General features: G+C 43.5%; 1 protein-coding gene across 1 annotated transcript in view; it reads left to right on the top strand.

Annotated features, from left to right (window-relative positions):
• LOC310862978 (receptor-type tyrosine-protein phosphatase gamma-like) overlaps nt 1-19,429 on the top strand; it is a gene marked incomplete at its 3' end in the record, with an annotated part of 434,985 nt that overhangs the window by 299,360 nt on the left and 116,196 nt on the right. The window contains 1 exon segment of the mRNA XM_083771100.1: nt 5,542-5,637. Coding sequence (XP_083627226.1) covers nt 5,542-5,637 — 96 coding nt within the window.

Genomic DNA, 19,429 nt, shown 5'->3' with positions numbered 1-19,429 from the left:
GTTTAGTTTTAGTTTAGTTTTAGTTTAGTTTTAGTTTAGTTTTAGTTTTTGCTGCCTTACGGTGCTGAAAAGTGCCGTAAAAACGGCTCGGGAAATAAGGAAAAGTACCGAATTAATTTAAAAGGTTTATATTCTAAATGTCCGTAAGGCATATAAATATTGTTAAAAAAAACGATGACGAATGCCATTTTGTCTATCATTTCAGTTCGTTTTAGTTAGTTTTGTGAACACACAATACAGTTTTAGTTTAGTTATCGTTTTTTAATTTATTTTAGTTTCAGTTTAGTTTCAGTTAACTAAAATGTTTTTTTAATTCTAGTTTTCGTTTTTTCGTTAGTTATAGTTAACTATAATAACCTTGATGCAGACCTACAAGCTCAAAACAACACGCTGATGACGCGACACAAATTTGTGAGCTTAGATTGGCTATTTTTGAGGTGAGCCTCGTGCGTAAAGTCATTCTATAGCCAAGCTGCCAAGGCAGTGGGCACCCCTCGCCTCTGTGCCCAAGCCCAGGATGATGAAAATGAATGAATGCTAAATAAATATGTCACGCAGTCACATACCATAATACTACAGCGTCATACTCCACAGAGAAAAGCACAATTTGCGCAACACCAACGTTCAACTGCCTGCTCGGCTCATTTAGCCAGCCAGGCACCACCGAGTAGTGTAACTCTTTCTTTAATCTATTACAACCACATACGCAGACAAAAGTACATGGCACCGCGGACAAAACACAAGTAGGCTACTGTGACGCACACACCAACAATCCACCATTGCAATGCGAGTGCGCAAAGATGCACATGCAGCTGCTAGACCTAGAATGCCTGTGATCATTTAATTATACTTCGTAAATTTCCATGTACTGTACATACTGTATGTAACAACAAGAGCCGTTCTAGGGCTAGACAGCTGCATGCTTTTAGACCAGCCCTACCGTCAAACTGCCTAAACTGACCATGGAGAAGTTCACTGGAGATGTGAGTCAATGGCAAAGCTTTTGGAGTCAATTTGAGACAGCAATAGACAAAAACACGAGTCTCAGTAAGTCTGATAAATTCACATATTTAAAGTGAGTATTGTTAAGTGGCACAGCGGCTATAGTCGCGGGATTGGCTTTATCAGACCAGAATTATGACAATGCCATTAAAATGCTAGGCAGGCTGCATGTCGCGCGTAATTGTAGAACGCAGGGCATTCACTCTGAAGAGTGCGGGCGCAGACACCACAAAACAGTTTGCAACCAAACAGCCAGTCAATATACAGCGCATGATAGACGCGCCGACCACGGCAACGGCAGACAGGCTGACCACAGTGTTGCAGATGCAGTTAGTAGTGTAGCAAGCAACTCTGACAATAGTATACTGCAGACAGCTACCATTAAGGATAGATGCACCAACGCAAAGCCAAGTAGCCAGGTGCCTATCAGATGGGGGTAGCACCGGTAGCACCCGCATTTTCATTAAAGAGGATATTTCCAGAGCTGGGTTTCACCGAGACACCTCACACCACCGCAACCTCAACAGCGGTGCTGTCAACCTGCTGCTCCTCGCCTTCCTCCTCTCTGACCGACAACACTGGCGCTTGGCTCTTGCTGTTGGCCCGCAATTCAAACATTGCGGTTCATAGCTTGAAACATTTTTCACTTTTTCTACGGGAAATGTTATGAACGCAGAATCAATCTGTCCCGCGCTGTTTTGAAATGGCTACAAGTCAGACGGGGCAAACTACATCAGCGGCCGGGGGAGGGACCTTTGGTGGTAGAACAGATATACAAGCTAACAACGTGTCACCAAGCAACACGTTGTTAGCTTGTAGATCTGTTCTATTTGCGCAGTTGCGCACACATGGAAGATACCAAGTACACTCGCCACACAGGGTAAACTTTGTTACTTTATATAGATAGGAGTAAAACTCTATGAAAAACAAAATAATCAAAACCTTTTTTAAATACAAAATTCAGCGAAATAAAGTTGTACAACCTCCCCCAAGCCAAAATAAAAATAAACATATCCCCCCCTCAGGCTCAAAACATTGTTTAATGACCCCCCCCTTTTTTGCACCATACCAACCTTTGATAAATAACGATCAGTCCCTAACACAGTGCTGTACCCCACAAATGTCTTTATAATGACGGTAACACAGTGCTGTACCCCACAAATGTCTTTATAATGATGGTAACACAGTGCTGTACCCCACAAATGTCTTTATAATGACGGTAACACAGTGCTGTACCCCACAAATGTCTTTATAATGACAGTAACACAGTGCTGTACCCCACAAATGTCTTTATAATGACGGTAACACAGTGCTGTACCCCACAAATGTCTTTATAATGACGGTAACACAGTGCTGTACCCCACAAATGTCTTTATAATGACGGTAACATAGTGCTGTACCCCACAAATGTCTTTATAATGACGGTAACACAGTGCTGTACCCCACAAATGTCTTTATAATGACGGTAACACAGTGCTGTACCCCACAAATGTCTTTATAATGACGGTAACACAGTGCTGTACCCCACAAATGTCTTTATAATGACGGTAACACAGTGCTGTACCCCACAAATGTCTTTATAATGACGGTAACACAGTGCTGTACCCCACAAATGTCTTTATAATGACGGTAACACAGTGCTGTACCCCACAAATGTCTTTATAATGACGGTAACACAGTGCTGTACCCCACAAATGTCTTTATAATGACGGTAACACAGTGCTGTACCCCACAAATGTCTTTATAATGACGGTAACACAGTGCTGTACCCCACAAATGTCTTTATAATGACGGTAACACAGTGCTGTACCCCACAAATGTCTTTATAATGACGGTAACACAGTGCTGTACCCCACAAATGTCTTTATAATGACGGTAACACAGTGCTGTACCCCACAAATGTCTTTATAATGACGGTAACACAGTGCTGTACCCCACAAATGTCTTTATAATGACGGTAACACAGTGCTGTACCCCACAAATGTCTTTATAATGACGGTAACACAGTGCTGTACCCCACAAATGTCTTTATAATGACGGTAACACAGTGCTGTACCCCACAAATGTCTTTATAATGACGGTAACACAGTGCTGTACCCCACAAATGTCTTTATAATGACGGTAACACAGTGCTGTACCCCACAAATGTCTTTATAATGACGGTAACACAGTGCTGTACCCCACAAATGTCTTTATAATGACGGTAACACAGTGCTGTACCCCACAAATGTCTTTATAATGACGGTAACACAGTGCTGTACCCCACAAATGTCTTTATAATGACGGTAACACAGTGCTGTACCCCACAAATGTCTTTATAATGACGGTAACACAGTGCTGTACCCCACAAATGTCTTTATAATGACGGTAACACAGTGCTGTACCCCACAAATGTCTTTATAATGACGGTAACACAGTGCTGTACCCCACAAATGTCTTTATAATGACAGTAACACAGTGCTGTACCCCACAAATGTCTTTATAATGACGGTAACACAGTGCTGTACCCCACAAATGTCTTTATAATGACGGTAACACAGTGCTGTACCCCACAAATGTCTTTATAATGACGGTAACACAGTGCTGTACCCCACAAATGTCTTTATAATGATGGTAACACAGTGCTGTACCCCACAAATGTCTTTATAATGACAGTAACACAGTGCTGTACCCCACAAATGTCTTTATAATGACAGTAACACAGTGCTGTACCCCACAAATGTCTTTATAATGACGGTAACACAGTGCTGTACCCCACAAATGTCTTTATAATGACGGTAACACAGTGCTGTACCCCACAAATGTCTTTATAATGACGGTAACACAGTGCTGTACCCCACAAATGTCTTTATAATGACGGTAACACAGTGCTGTACCCCACAAATGTCTTTATAATGACGGTAACACAGTGCTGTACCCCACAAATGTCTTTATAATGACGGTAACACAGTGCTGTACCCCACAAATGTCTTTATAATGACGGTAACACAGTGCTGTACCCCACAGATGTCTTTATAATGACGGTAACACAGTGCTGTACCCCACAAATGTCTTTATAATGACGGTAACACAGTGCTGTACCCCACAAATGTCTTTATAATGACGGTAACACAGTGCTGTACCCCACAAATGTCTTTATAATGACGGTAACACAGTGCTGTACCCCACAAATGTCTTTATAATGACGGTAACACAGTGCTGTACCCCACAAATGTCTTTATAATTACAGTAACACAGTGATGTACCCCACAAATGTCTTTATAATGACGGTAACACAGTGCTGTACCCCACAAATGTCTTTATAATGACAGTAACACAGTGATGTACCCCACAAATGTCTTTATAATTACAGTAACACAGTGCTGTACCCCACAAATGTCTTTATAATGACGGTAACACAGTGCTGTACCCCACAAATGTCTTTATAATGACGGTAACACAGTGCTGTACCCCACAAATGTCTTTATAATGACGGTAACACAGTGCTGTACCCCACAAATGTCTTTATAATGACGGTAACACAGTGCTGTACCCCACAAATGTCTTTATAATGACGGTAACACAGTGCTGTACCCCACAAATGTCTTTATAATGACGGTAACACAGTGCTGTACCCCACAAATGTCTTTATAATGACGGTAACACAGTGCTGTACCCCACAAATGTCTTTATAATGACGGTAACACAGTGCTGTACCCCACAAATGTCTTTATAATGACGGTAACACAGTGCTGTACCCCACAGATGTCTTTATAATGATGGTAACACAGTGCTGTACCCCACAAATGTCTTTATAATGACGGTAACACAGTGCTGTACCCCACAAATGTCTTTATAATGACGGTAACACAGTGCTGTACCCCACAAATGTCTTTATAATGATGGTAACACAGTGCTGTATCCCACAGATGTCTTTATAATGACGGTAACACAGTGCTGTACCCCACAAATGACTTTATAATGACGGTAACACAGTGCTGTACCCCACAAATGTCTTTATAATGACGGTAACACAGTGCTGTACCCCACAAATGTCTTTTTATAATTACGGTAACACAGTGCTGTACCCCACAAATGTCTTTATAATATTAACACAGTACTACTGTTATCCCCATATATATAATATTTTGACACTTGCTTTGGCAATGTATGTTTTCTCATGCCAATACAGCTCAATTGAATTGAATTGAATTGAATATGGGGTTTTAGTGGTTGATCCTCGGTCATGTCTTTAACCTATGACCCGAGATCAGATTCATACGAGGCTTCCACTGGACACACACTGGTCTGATGAACCCTTTCTGACCTGACATCGGATTCTAAAAATGTCAGTCGTTCTTCGATTTTTCAAAAATAGCAGACCTACAAGCTCGTAGCGCGCCACTCGGTGGCGCGCTATGAGCTTGTAGATCTGCTATTTTTCAATAGCTAAAGCACAACATGACGCTAACACCAAAATGGGTTCCCGTTCAGAATGGGTTTTAATTAACTGCTCTCTCTCTCTTTCTCTCTCTGCTTCTCTCTCCATTTGACAAACAGATGCAGATATACATGTACAACTCGGACGACTTTGACAGCCTGAGTGCAGCCATGAGGGAGAAGAGGATCATCGCAGCCATGGCTGTGTTTTTTCAGGTGGGATGAATTACATTCATTGTTTGGTGCAAACATTATAGCAGCATCTGAATCAAGGATTGGAGCTCGTTAATTTTGATTGATCGATCAAGGCTTATCGAGCCCACTATGGAGAATTTTCTATGATTTTTGTGGACGGAACCAGTGTCTTTTCTTATTGGCCAGTTGTGACCGTGACTGTGGCTGACCACCATCTATAATTAAATGATGACAAAAGTTACAAATATTTTTAAAACAACCATTCATTATTTTGTGCAATTTAAGTGTTATATGGCACTATATTATGAATAGTATACTGTAATAATTACGATAAAATGTCCATGTATCTTCAGCTCTTTAGATTAGATTAGATTAGATTAAATTTATTGTCACTGCACATAGTATACAAATACTTTGACAATGAAATGAATAGTGGCATCCAACCAGAGTGCAATACAGTAATGCAATAATGGGAATAAATACACTTGTTGTTGAATGTACAGAATGTACAGTATGTACAGTAATATATAATAAAGGAAATAAATAGAAAAATAGACAATGAAGTATAAATATAAATGAGGAGTAATTATATACACACCCACCCACACACACAAGCCATAAGCCATAACGTATGTACTGTACGTATGATGTGAGCATGAGAGTTCAGATGGGAAGGAGGAAGGGGGGACGGAAGGGGGTATCATTGTTCAGTGTCATTTGTTGTATAAACAAACTAACCAAAAATTAACTATCACTTGAACTACTATTTACTAGGTCCTTTAAATACTTTAAATACCCAAACTGCGTTGGGGGGGCCCAGAGGCATTTGGGGCCCACGGCCGCCCACCCATGCCGTCTGTAAAATAAAACTATAAACACGATGCAATGACAGTTGCAGTCCTGAGAGCCAGGTATACGTTCAGAAATCACAACTATACTGCTGTGCAGTGCCCCGCTGTTTATAAACCAAAAGGCAGTTTGGGCTTGTTTTCACAGGCTGCATGCTGCTTGGCTGCTCTGTTCACAATCGTGACAGGTACCGTCACGACTGCTGTACGGTGCCCCGCTGCGCTGTTTATTTATAAGCCAAAACGCTGTGTGTTTGGGTTGTTTTTATCGGCGATCACATGCGTGCAGAGATGGGGTGGGGTGGGGGGGGGGGTGCTGTTGGGGGCACTCGCTGACCAGCCTGCGTCTGGGCCCACTGACTGACGGTCGTTTGTTTCCGCATGTCGGACTATTGACATGTCGGAAAAGCGTATACGCACCCCCTTAATGTGTGTACCGTACGGTCCGTCCATACTATCATGGGCCGCTATATGCTCGATAACAGGCTTGATAAGCCCAAAGCTTTGATACTGGGTATACTCAATAAGCTTGTTATCTGTTTGGTTTTTTTTTTTGTGGGGGTTTAATCGGGTATCGAGCTCCATCCCTATAATCTGAACGTGAACATAGCAGTGCCGTGCAGTATGCCTGCATGTGTATACTTTTCTCTCCTGCTAATTGCACTGCTGCTTCTTCCTTGGCATTTCAGTATTCATCTTAGGCTGGCTAACAGGTGTTTTTCCAGCGTTAGAGCTTCATTCAGTGCTGTGTGTGCGCGTGGGTGTGGAGTGTGAAACTGTATATAGATCAAGCTAAAAGGCCAGCTACCAATAACCCATTCTGACCTGAGATCAGATTAAAAAAAATGTCTTCTACATCCTGACAGTTTTCTGAAAAAGCTATGCTTTATGTCAGTCGTTCTTCGATTTAAAAACAAATAGTAGACCTACAAGCTTGTAGCGCGCCACTCGGTGGCGCGCTATGAGTTTGTAGATCTGCTATTTTTCAATAGCTAAAGCATGACATAATGCCAAAAGGGGTTCTCGCCCAAAATAGGATAAAGGCCTCTGCCGTCCTCGTGGCCCATTGAGTTGAGTAGTGGGCGGGCTGGGGGATCATTGTCATTCCATCATTCTCAATTGGTCGGGATTAAAAGTTCATTTGAGGCCATCGATTGCCTAAGTGGGCATTTTCTTGGACCATTACCTCTCGGTTATACTCGGTTTTATTCTCTCCTCTCTGTCTGTCTCTCTGTAGGCATATCTCCTCCAGCTCTACGCACGCACTCTGTCTCTCGGTTTGACTCATGTTCTCTCACACACACACACACACACACACACACACACACACACACACACACACACACACACACACACACACACACACACATACACACTTGCATACTGTATTTGCGCACGCATGCACGCAAAGTAACGCTAGAAAACACTTACAGTTGGCAGACGGCCTACAAAAGACACACTCTCTCTCTCTCTCTCTCTCTCTCTCTCTCTCTCTCCATTCATTCACCCTCATACTGTATTGCTTTCGTCAGTACAGTATATTTGAAGATTGTCCAATAAAGGATTACTACTAAGATTACTCCTAATTAACCCATTCTGACCTGAGATCAGATTCATACGAGGTTTCTACTGGACACACACTGGTCTGATTGACCCATTCTGACCTGAGATCAGATTCTAAAAAATGTCTGTCGTTCTTTGATTTTTCAAAAATAGCAGACCTACAAGCTCGTATCGCGCCACCCGGTGGCGCGATACGAGCTTGTAGATCTGCTATTTTTAAATAGCTAAAGCATAACATGATGCTGACACCAAAATGGGTGCCCGTTCAGAATGGGTTAACAACACGTACAGTATGTGTTGACAATGTGCTGCATTTGATTGCACTGTAAAAAGACAATGCCCTGATATTTCTGTCACATTTGGGTCACCAAATGCTCAACAATACAAAACAATTATAACCACATGTCAGCAAACAACAGATCTGTGCTCTGTGCCAAACCCAGAAAACAACAGATCTGTGCTCTGTGCCAAACCCAGAAAACAACAGATCTGTGCTCTGTGCCAAACCCAGAAAACAACAGATCTGTGCTCTGTGCCAAACCCAGAAAACAACAGATCTGTGCTCTGTGCCAAACCCAGAAAACAACAGATCTGTGCTCTGTGCCAAACCCAGAAAACAACAGATCTGTGCTCTGTGCCAAACCCAGAAAACAACAGATCTGTGCTCTGTGCCAAACCCAGAAAACAACAGATCTGTGCTCTGTGCCAAACCCAGAAAACAACAGATCTGTGCTCTGTGCCAAACCCAGAAAACAACAGATCTGTGCTCTGTGCCAAACCCAGAAAACAACAGATCTGTGCTCTGTGCCAAACCCAGAAAACAACAGATCTGTGCTCTGTGCCAAACCCAGAAAACAACAGATCTGTGCTCTGTGCCAAACCCAGAAAACAACAGATCTGTGCTCTGTGCCAAACCCAGAAAACAACAGATCTGTGCTCTGTGCCAAACCCAGAAAACAACAGATCTGTGCTCTGTGCCAAACCCAGAAAACAACAGATCTGTGCTCTGTGCCAAACCCAGAAAACAACAGATCTGTGCTCTGTGCCAAACCCAGAAAACAACAGATCTGTGCTCTGTGCCAAACCCAGAAAACAACAGATCTGTGCTCTGTGCCAAACCCAGAAAACAACAGATCTGTGCTCTGTGCCAAACCCAGAAAACAACAGATCTGTGCTCTGTGCCAAACCCAGAAAACAACAGATCTGTGCTCTGTGCCAAACCCAGAAAACAACAGATCTGTGCTCTGTGCCAAACCCAGAAAACAACAGATCTGTGCTCTGTGCCAAACCCAGAAAACAACAGATCTGTGCTCTGTGCCAAACCCAGAAAACAACAGATCTGTGCTCTGTGCCAAACCCAGAAAACAACAGATCTGTGCTCTGTGCCAAACCCAGAAAACAACAGATCTGTGCTCTGTGCCAAACCCAGAAAACAACAGATCTGTGCTCTGTGCCAAACCCAGAAAACAACAGATCTGTGCTCTGTGCCAAACCCAGAAAACAACAGATCTGTGCTCTGTGCCAAACCCAGAAAACAACAGATCTGTGCTCTGTGCCAAACCCAGAAAACAACAGATCTGTGCTCTGTGCCAAACCCAGAAAACAACAGATCTGTGCTCTGTGCCAAACCCAGAAAACAACAGATCTGTGCTCTGTGCCAAACCCAGAAAACAACAGATCTGTGCTCTGTGCCAAACCCAGAAAACAACAGATCTGTGCTCTGTGCCAAACCCAGAAAACAACAGATCTGTGCTCTGTGCCAAACCCAGAAAACAACAGATCTGTGCTCTGTGCCAAACCCAGAAAACAACAGATCTGTGCTCTGTGCCAAACCCAGAAAACAACAGATCTGTGCTCTGTGCCAAACCCAGAAAACAACAGATCTGTGCTCTGTGCCAAACCCAGAAAACAACAGATCTGTGCTCTGTGCCAAACCCAGAAAACAACAGATCTGTGCTCTGTGCCAAACCCAGAAAACAACAGATCTGTGCTCTGTGCCAAACCCAGAAAACAACAGATCTGTGCTCTGTGCCAAACCCAGAAAACAACAGATCTGTGCTCTGTGCCAAACCCAGAAAACAACAGATCTGTGCTCTGTGCCAAACCCAGAAAACAACAGATCTGTGCTCTGTGCCAAACCCAGAAAACAACAGATCTGTGCTCTGTGCCAAACCCAGAAAACAACAGATCTGTGCTCTGTGCCAAACCCAGAAAACAACAGATCTGTGCTCTGTGCCAAACCCAGAAAACAACAGATCTGTGCTCTGTGCCAAACCCAGAAAACAACAGATCTGTGCTCTGTGCCAAACCCAGAAAACAACAGATCTGTGCTCTGTGCCAAACCCAGAAAACAACAGATCTGTGCTCTGTGCCAAACCCAGAAAACAACAGATCTGTGCTCTGTGCCAAACCCAGAAAACAACAGATCTGTGCTCTGTGCCAAACCCAGAAAACAACAGATCTGTGCTCTGTGCCAAACCCAGAAAACAACAGATCTGTGCTCTGTGCCAAACCCAGAAAACAACAGATCTGTGCTCTGTGCCAAACCCAGAAAACAACAGATCTGTGCTCTGTGCCAAACCCAGAAAACAACAGATCTGTGCTCTGTGCCAAACCCAGAAAACAACAGATCTGTGCTCTGTGCCAAACCCAGAAAACAACAGATCTGTGCTCTGTGCCAAACCCAGAAAACAACAGATCTGTGCTCTGTGCCAAACCCAGAAAACAACAGATCTGTGCTCTGTGCCAAACCCAGAAAACAACAGATCTGTGCTCTGTGCCAAACCCAGAAAACAACAGATCTGTGCTCTGTGCCAAACCCAGAAAACAACAGATCTGTGCTCTGTGCCAAACCCAGAAAACAACAGATCTGTGCTCTGTGCCAAACCCAGAAAACAACAGATCTGTGCTCTGTGCCAAACCCAGAAAACAACAGATCTGTGCTCTGTGCCAAACCCAGAAAACAACAGATCTGTGCTCTGTGCCAAACCCAGAAAACAACAGATCTGTGCTCTGTGCCAAACCCAGAAAACAACAGATCTGTGCTCTGTGCCAAACCCAGAAAACAACAGATCTGTGCTCTGTGCCAAACCCAGAAAACAACAGATCTGTGCTCTGTGCCAAACCCAGAAAACAACAGATCTGTGCTCTGTGCCAAACCCAGAAAACAACAGATCTGTGCTCTGTGCCAAACCCAGAAAACAACAGATCTGTGCTCTGTGCCAAACCCAGAAAACAACAGATCTGTGCTCTGTGCCAAACCCAGAAAACAACAGATCTGTGCTCTGTGCCAAACCCAGAAAACAACAGATCTGTGCTCTGTGCCAAACCCAGAAAACAACAGATCTGTGCTCTGTGCCAAACCCAGAAAACAACAGATCTGTGCTCTGTGCCAAACCCAGAAAACAACAGATCTGTGCTCTGTGCCAAACCCAGAAAACAACAGATCTGTGCTCTGTGCCAAACCCAGAAAAGCATTAGGGAGCAATAGAATACAATATTGCAAAATGCTCCACAGGTTGAATTAAGGTCTCTCTCTCTCTCTCTCTCTCTCTCTCTCTCTCTCTCTCTCTCTCTCTCTCTCTCTCTCTCTCTCTCTCTCTCTCTCTCTCTCTCTCTCTCTCTCTCTCTCTCTCTCTCTTTTATTTAGTTATTACCCCTTCACAGTTCTAAGACTTATAATAGTTTACCACACACACACACACGCACACGCACTCGCACGCACACACACCCGCACACTCTCTCTCAATTGTTGAACGTGATGCTATTGCACGGTGGCAGACAGCAGAGATTGATTTGAACTCGTGAACTCGATAAGTTGGTGCTTCCAGATGGATCTCCAGGGGTTTAGCTTATGTGTTTGTAGCTATGCAAATCACTCTCTCTCCGTGCGTGCGTGCGTGTGTGCGTGTGTGTGTGTGTGTGTGCGCTTGCATGCATGTGGGTGGGAGCTCCCTTCAGAAGAACATTTTACTTCACTCATCTCGAGGGGACTCGACTTTTTTTCTGCTATAATATCTCCAGTAAAGCACTTCCGTTTGTCTCTGGTAAGCTGCAGAAACTCAGAATGCGTGCGTGCGTGCGTGCGTGCGTGCGCGCGTGCGTGCGTGCGTGCGTGCGTGCGTGCGTGCGTGCGTGCGTGCGTGCGTGCGTGCGTGCGTGCGTGCCTGGAGACACTGTCCCAGGGGTCTGGTTGTGTTGAGAAGATGTCCTGTTGAGCAAGAAGCTCCCCTCCTGGGAGCGTGAGCTTAAAGCTGTCCTCCCCGTGCTGCCTGGGCCTTCAACACTCAAAGCAGCTCCACTCACACAGTGCTGGAAACAAGCACTCGAATGCCTTACTTAAAGGGACATTTCACCGCTGGAAGAAACTGCAGTCAGTCTACAGTACATCCATTGTATGCCTCGTACTTTATATCAAAGCTTTATATCGAATATGAAACGGTTTCGACGAAAATCTACTTTTAACACTGGCCCGGTTGCTATAGGCAACGCCTTGCATATAGGCCTGTACCCCCAGCACCAGGATACGTGCGCGTGCGTCCCATATAGGGTCCCATTAAAAGTAGGATCTTCTTTGGCTGTTAACTCTGAAAGCTGCAGCGCTGTCCGTGGTGATCATCATGTTAACTCTGAAAGCTGCAGCGCTGTCTGTGGTGATTATCATGTTAACTCTGAAAGCTGCAGCGCTGTCCGTGGTGATCATCATGTTAACTCTGAAAGCTGCAGCGCTGTCCGTGGTGATCATCATGTTAACTCTGAAAGCTGCAGCGCTGTCTGTGGTGATTATCATGTTAACTCTGAAAGCTGCAGCGCTGTCCGTGGTGATCATCATGTTAACTCTGAAAGCTGCAGCGCTGTCCGTGGTGATCATCATGTTAACTCTGAAAGCTGCAGCGCTGTCCGTGGTGATCATCATGTTAACTCTGAAAGCTGCAGCGCTGTCCGTGGTGATCATCATGTTAACTCTGAAAGCTGCAGCGCTGTCTGTGGTGATCATCATGTTAACTCTGAAAGCTGCAGCGCTGTCCGTGGTGATCATCATGTTAACTCTGAAAGCTGCAGCGCTGTCTGTGGTGATCATCATGTTAACTCTGAAAGCTGCAGCGCTGTCCGTGGTGATCATCATGTTAACTCTGAAAGCTGCAGCGCTGTCCGTGGTGATCATCATCCATCCCAGGTTTCCAATCTGATTAGTGATTTTTTTTATCGCATCGCCCCCGACATGGTGACGTTTATTGTTTATTTATTGTTTATTGAATGGATCCCCATTAGCTTTCGCCGGGGCGACAGCTAATCTTCCTGGGGTCCATACATACAAAAAGTACATAAATACATAATTACAATTTATTCTATAAAATGTAATGCAACATAATACGAATATCATTATGGTCATGTGGCCAGCTGTAGCAAGTGTTCCTTTAAAGCATATTTGAAAGATAATTTACTTTGTGTTATGTTAATGTGAGGTGGTAACATGTTCCAAAATGATATTGATCGATACGTAACTGTTTGTTTAAGGAGGTTCGTTTTTGGAGCAGGGAGTGTTAAATGACAGAGGCTGGCAATTCTGGTGTGATGATTATGTCTGTCACTTGATTTTATTTAAACACTGTTTGAAGAAGTATTCTGGTGTTTGATTAGAAATTATGTTTCTAACACACAAATGGTATAGTGTGCCGTGCCTATGCCTCGGCCACGCCAACCACAACTGAAACAAATTCTGCTCTGCTATTAAAATCTGCTTTATTATTTTTATTTTATTTTTTGTAATTATGTATGCATGTATTTCGTGTATGTGTATATAGATTTATAGCCTGACACTCAGCCTGAATTTTCATCTCGTTTCACTCCATTATTCAGTCTGAACGCCCTCCCTACTACAACCGTTTCTGGGATGGGCGTTGCCAAAGAGGCAGTCTTCGGTGATTGGTTCATACCAACCAATCAGAATAGTAGGAAAGCAGATGGCATTGTGTCAATCATGTGGCTATGGCTAACCCGTTTGCTAACCAAACAAACACAGCCAACGAGCGCTACTAGTATGTAAACAAAAGCGGTAAAATATGTCGGATGATGATGTTTATAAAACCTCTCGTGTCTTCAAAGAAACTATTTATCATATGTCGATTTAATAGCCAGATTGATACGGTCGTGAGTTACCGCAGTAGGGGCAGCCATGTTTGTTTGTGTCTGGACGGCACTGTTGTTTGACGTCATCGAGTTGAAACGACGCTGATTCGTCACCAGACCCTAAATCGCCTGAACATAATTTTTTAATGTGGATAGCGATTTAGGGGCTGGAGCCAGGCTAATAGATTTATGTATTTTCCGACTATCCTTGGGATTGTGGGTGGGGGGTGGGTGGGATAGGGGATGGAGTTTTTTTTTTCTTCATATTTGATATGCCTCTGTTTAATGCTTCCCCCTGTGTTTGTCAAACAACTTTAATAAAAAGATTTTGAAAAGAAAAATAAATTATGTTTCTAACAAACATGAGGACACTGCAATGGAGTTCGTTTTGAACAGATAACCAGGACAGGCGTTTATGCATATATTCAATATTTGTGTAGAACAATGAAGTGCCAGTCTAGCAGCTCAGGTTCTGAACAAGTTGTAGTAGGTTCAGGTCTTCTTGAGTCGCCGCTGACCATACAACAGGACAATAATAAAGGTGACAAAACACCAATGACTGCATCACTTGACCCATGACTGAGGATGTCAAGTATGTGGAGCACTTCCTGACCATGGCTATACCTCTACCCATCTTAGTTACAATGCCATTAATATGGTCCGACCATGATAATTCACTGTCCAGTAAAACTCCAAGCAGTTTCGTTTTCTTAACACATTCTGACCTGAGATAAGATTCATACGAGGTTTCCACTGGACACACACTGGTCTGATTAACCCATTCTGACCTGAAATCAGATTCTAAAAATGTCAGTCGTTCGATTTTTCAAAAATAGCAGACCTACAAGCTCGTAGCGCGCCACTCGGTGGTGTTGTTTTGGCAACATTCAGTGCTAATTTGTTATTTTTCACCCAGTTAGATACCCTCTCAAGATCCTCGCGATAGATGAACATCATGAGTAAATTGCTAACATTAGCAGTTTCTTAGAATAGCAGTCTCCAAGCTGGGAAACCAGAAATGAAAGTAGGCTACCCAAATATGGGGAAATCGCATCGGCGAGGCTTACCTACCCTTTGCTGCTACCGTGTGGCAGACATAGAATTAATAGAATTTGTAGTAGATAACAGTAGCACAATTTGAAATTTGCACCCTATGGCCAGCAAAATAATAATAATAATAAGATCTCAAACTTATATAGCGCTTTTCTGAGTACCCAAATACGCTTTACATGGGGGGGCTTTACAGAGGTAACAACAAATTAAAAACAACTTTAATAGAAAAATAATAATAATAATAACACTAAAAGCTAAAGAACATAAAATAATCTAAAACCACATAATAAGACACACATAAAACCCCCAGGAAAGTGTTCTAAATCTTCTAAATGCCATTAACATAATGTTTTTTTGCAAAGGGGTGAAGGGGTTTATTGTTCAAATGATACTGAGTGTTTGTTCAATAACAGGGGTCTCCCTGTCTCTCCAGGTCTTTAATGAACAGAGTACATTTTCAGGTACAGTATAGGTGACATAACATTTCAGCCACTCAGGAGAAAGTAGACATTAATAGTTACATTTTTATAGTGTTCCTACAGTTCCAATTTTGTCTGCTCATTTATTTGTGTCATCACTACTCTCAATTCCACTTGTTTAATCTGCATCCTGACTGAGTTGTCTATCCTGATTGGATAAAATTGGTATCCTGAGCTGAAAATGCATGTTCTGTTTAATACAAAGCTGGAGAGAGACATGGAGATTCCTGTTACTGATACTCACTTATTGTTTTAACCAAATAAAATCACTTACCCTACTGTACCTTTAAGTAAATGTATCAATACTGCAATATAGAAATACTCTGTTACAAGTAAAAGGCATCAACATGTACTTAAAGTACCAAGAGTAAAAGTATAGTCATTGTGCACTGCAGAATGTCCCGTTTCAAGTTGTCAAAATGTCAAACAATGTCAAACAATCTAGTAGCTCTGCTATTTTTAAATGGCTGACATTCAGTGGTCCATGTAGGCTATATGCTTTGTAAAATAAATGAGAAGAAGAAGAAAAATCGATCTACAAAGTAACTCAAGGAGTAAAAGTACAGTATTGGATACGAGATGTAGTGGAGCAGAAGTATTTGAAATTTGGAAATACTCCAGTAAAGTAAAAGTACCTGAAAATAATGTACAGTACTTGAGTAAATGTACTTGGATATAGTCCACACCACTGCTAATGGAGACCCAATACATAACATTAGGGAGCTCTTTGTGTGTGTGTGTATGTGTGTGTGTGGGCGTGCGTGCGTGCGTGCGATCAAGTGGGAATACTTTAAATTCCTCTCTCTCCCCTATACCCGGTGCATTATATCTCTGTCTCTCTGCTTCCTTCAGCATATTTATGCGGCAATTGGATTGCTGTCGCTTTCCTGGTGGCATGTATTAATTAAATCATCGCGGTCGCCACACAGGACAAATTGGCCCTATCAGCTTGGCTAAGCTTCGGAGAGCCACGGAGGACTCTGGTGCTTTTTTTTCTTTTCTTTTTATAACGCCGGCGGTGCTGCATATACCGGCCCTGATTGAAATAGATGGTAGCGGTAAACAGCTATCATTACGCTTTTATTGGTTTATTTACGGCGTCGCACGCAGCTTCCATTTGCCTTGGTGCTCGGCGAGGCGCGCCAAGATGCCTATAAGCTTCTGAACTGGAGTCGCCCCCCCAGGGTGGATGTACACGGAGCCCCTGACACAAATCAAGTCCGAGCTCCACTCCATTCCGTTTTATTAGTCGTCCCTTTCTCCAGGAGTTATACCGCTGTAAACCGCTTGCGTCTCGCCTCAATCACACCGCGTTTATTGCATTTCTAATTGATTCACCGTCGAGACAACGACACAGTTAGTCGCAAAGCTATCTAAAATGTTTAATTTCTATTGATTTAAACCCATTTTGACCTGAGATCAGATTCTAAAAATGTCTTCTACATCCTGACAGTTTTCTGAAAAAGCCTATGTTTCTACGTCGTCGTCGATTTTTCAAAAATAGCAGACCTACAAGACCTGGGCCTGTGTGTGTGCTCCAGTTCCTGTCGATTTGATCCAATGAAAGCCAATGAAACTGGTCGGCATGACCAATGATATCCAATGAAATCAACAGGAAGTGGAGCACACACAGCCCAGGAAAAAGGTGAATTTCTTGCAGAAATCAGCGAGTTGAAAACACAGGCTTGAAAGGTTCACTGCTGTGGTCTCTAACATTACACCTATACTGTAGCTACATGTTTAAGGCATTTATTTCATTTTTTACATTTCATTTCGATTTCAGCTCTGACACTTATTTCAGACATGCTCTAGTATGTGAAGAGTCTGCCTGTGCTATTAACTCATTTTGGATGAAAAAATAAGTTTTGCTGGAGGTTGCGCGATGGCAGGCTCTCAGTCAAATCTGGTCACATTTGTCAAAGGACCCTTTGATCCTCTCAGCAAAGGCTTTTGACTGGCGCCCTCTGCCTGGAAAGAAAAGCTCGGGGGAGCTTTTCTTCGCGCCCTTAGAGAGAGAGAGAGCCAGGACTTCTGAGATCACTTGACAAGGCATCCCTGTCGGCAACAAAAAGCATCGCCACGATTGAGGTCCTGTCAAAGTCTTGACGTTATCTGTGTGCATTCCAGCCTTTTGTCATCATGTCCCTCTGTGACTTCATGAGTTCCTACACACACTTCACACTAGTTTTCTTGCTCTTACCACATTTGAAAGCTGGCTCCAGACCTGCATTATAGTACAGTATGTGCCAACTCTGGACCCCTTTTCTCTATCCCCCCCCCCCACCCCCCCCTTTGCCTTTACAGTATATTTCAATGAAGCAGAAATATCTTTTTCCTCATGCCATCAATAGTTTCAGCCAACAACAAAAAGAAGAACAAAGAATTCACACGTAGGACGTAGTCATTGGCAGTATAGTTAGATGTTATAGTTTGGCTGCATGCTAATGCAGAAGGCTATCTTTTCGACTTGGCGAACATGTAGATCTCCCCCGCTCTGCATGAGGCCTGTTGAACTAGAAACCTTTAGAAAGCATCAGAATCGCCGCTATACATTTAGGTCATTCGTTAAATTATAGATAAAGGGGGTAGGTAGACCAAATGCAGTGCTCAGTGGGGAATGCACTCTGTTCCTATACCCGGAAAGAGGAGTGAAATCGCCTCATGCGCTTTTGAGCAACTTAATGCAAGTGGATGGAAGGAGAACTCGGATGCCCTCTCTATTCATATATACTCAATAAGGTTTGAACACGCGGTGCAGTCTCTCTATAGTACCAATTCATTCTGCTCTGAAGCCATTACCCCCCCCCCCCCCCCCCCCATGACGGTAATTAGGTGGCGTGCGCCAACACGGCTGAAACCAACCACCGGGCTGCTTCCAATTCAGCAATCAGCACAGCGCTCGCCACTTGAGCAGACATTAGGCCCAGCGGTTACACACAGGAACAGAATTCAGACATTAGGCCCAGCGGTTACACACAGGAACAGAATTCAGACATTAGCCCAGCGGTTACACACAGGAACAGAATTCATTACATTATCATTTGCTGTCAGTCTTTGGGGCCGTTCGACTCCGTTATTCCAGAAGATTCAGTGGCTCATGTTTTTTTAAATCGATGAGGCTCTTTGCTCGGTGCCACAGCGCGCCACAGCGATGAAAGGCGGCGATCGTGTGTGTGTGTGTGTGTGTGTGTGTGTGCATTGTGTTGCCCCTCCCACGCCCACGTGCATGGCCGCCCGCCCGCTCGCTGCCCTACTTTTAACGGCCGCATCGCTCACGTTGAAGAATCGTCTGCCAGCGTTTGTTGGCCTAAAAAAAGAAAAAAAGAAAAGAAAAAAAGGCTCCCTTTATGCTGATTCAAAAAGAAAATTGCTAATTTGTTATGAGGGCAACATGGGTGTGTGTGTGTGTGTGTGTGTGTGTGTGCGCGTGTGTGCTGGTGTGTGTGTGTGTGTGTGTGTGTGTGTGTGTGTGTGTGTGTGTGTGTGTGTGTGTGTGTGTGTGTGTGTGTGTGTGTGTGTGTGTGTGTGTGTGTGTGTGTGTGTGTGTGTGTGTGTGTGGTGTTTATAGGACCTTGTTGTCCGTTTCTTTAGCTCTGTGGATGTTTGGACAGAGCTGAGGTGAACTTTGTGGGTCGCGCCTGTTATTGGCCCGCCTTCCTCACGAGGACGTCTGTTCCTTTAAGTCAGGGATATGTCAAACTCAAATACACAGTGGGTCAAAATAAAACAATTGGTACAAGT

The sequence above is a fragment of the Protomyctophum parallelum genome (assembly GCF_964188405.1).
Source record: "Protomyctophum parallelum genome assembly, chromosome: 8".
Lineage (NCBI taxonomy): Eukaryota > Metazoa > Chordata > Actinopteri > Myctophiformes > Myctophidae > Protomyctophum > Protomyctophum parallelum.
This window is presented reverse-complemented; position numbering and strand designations above follow the sequence as displayed.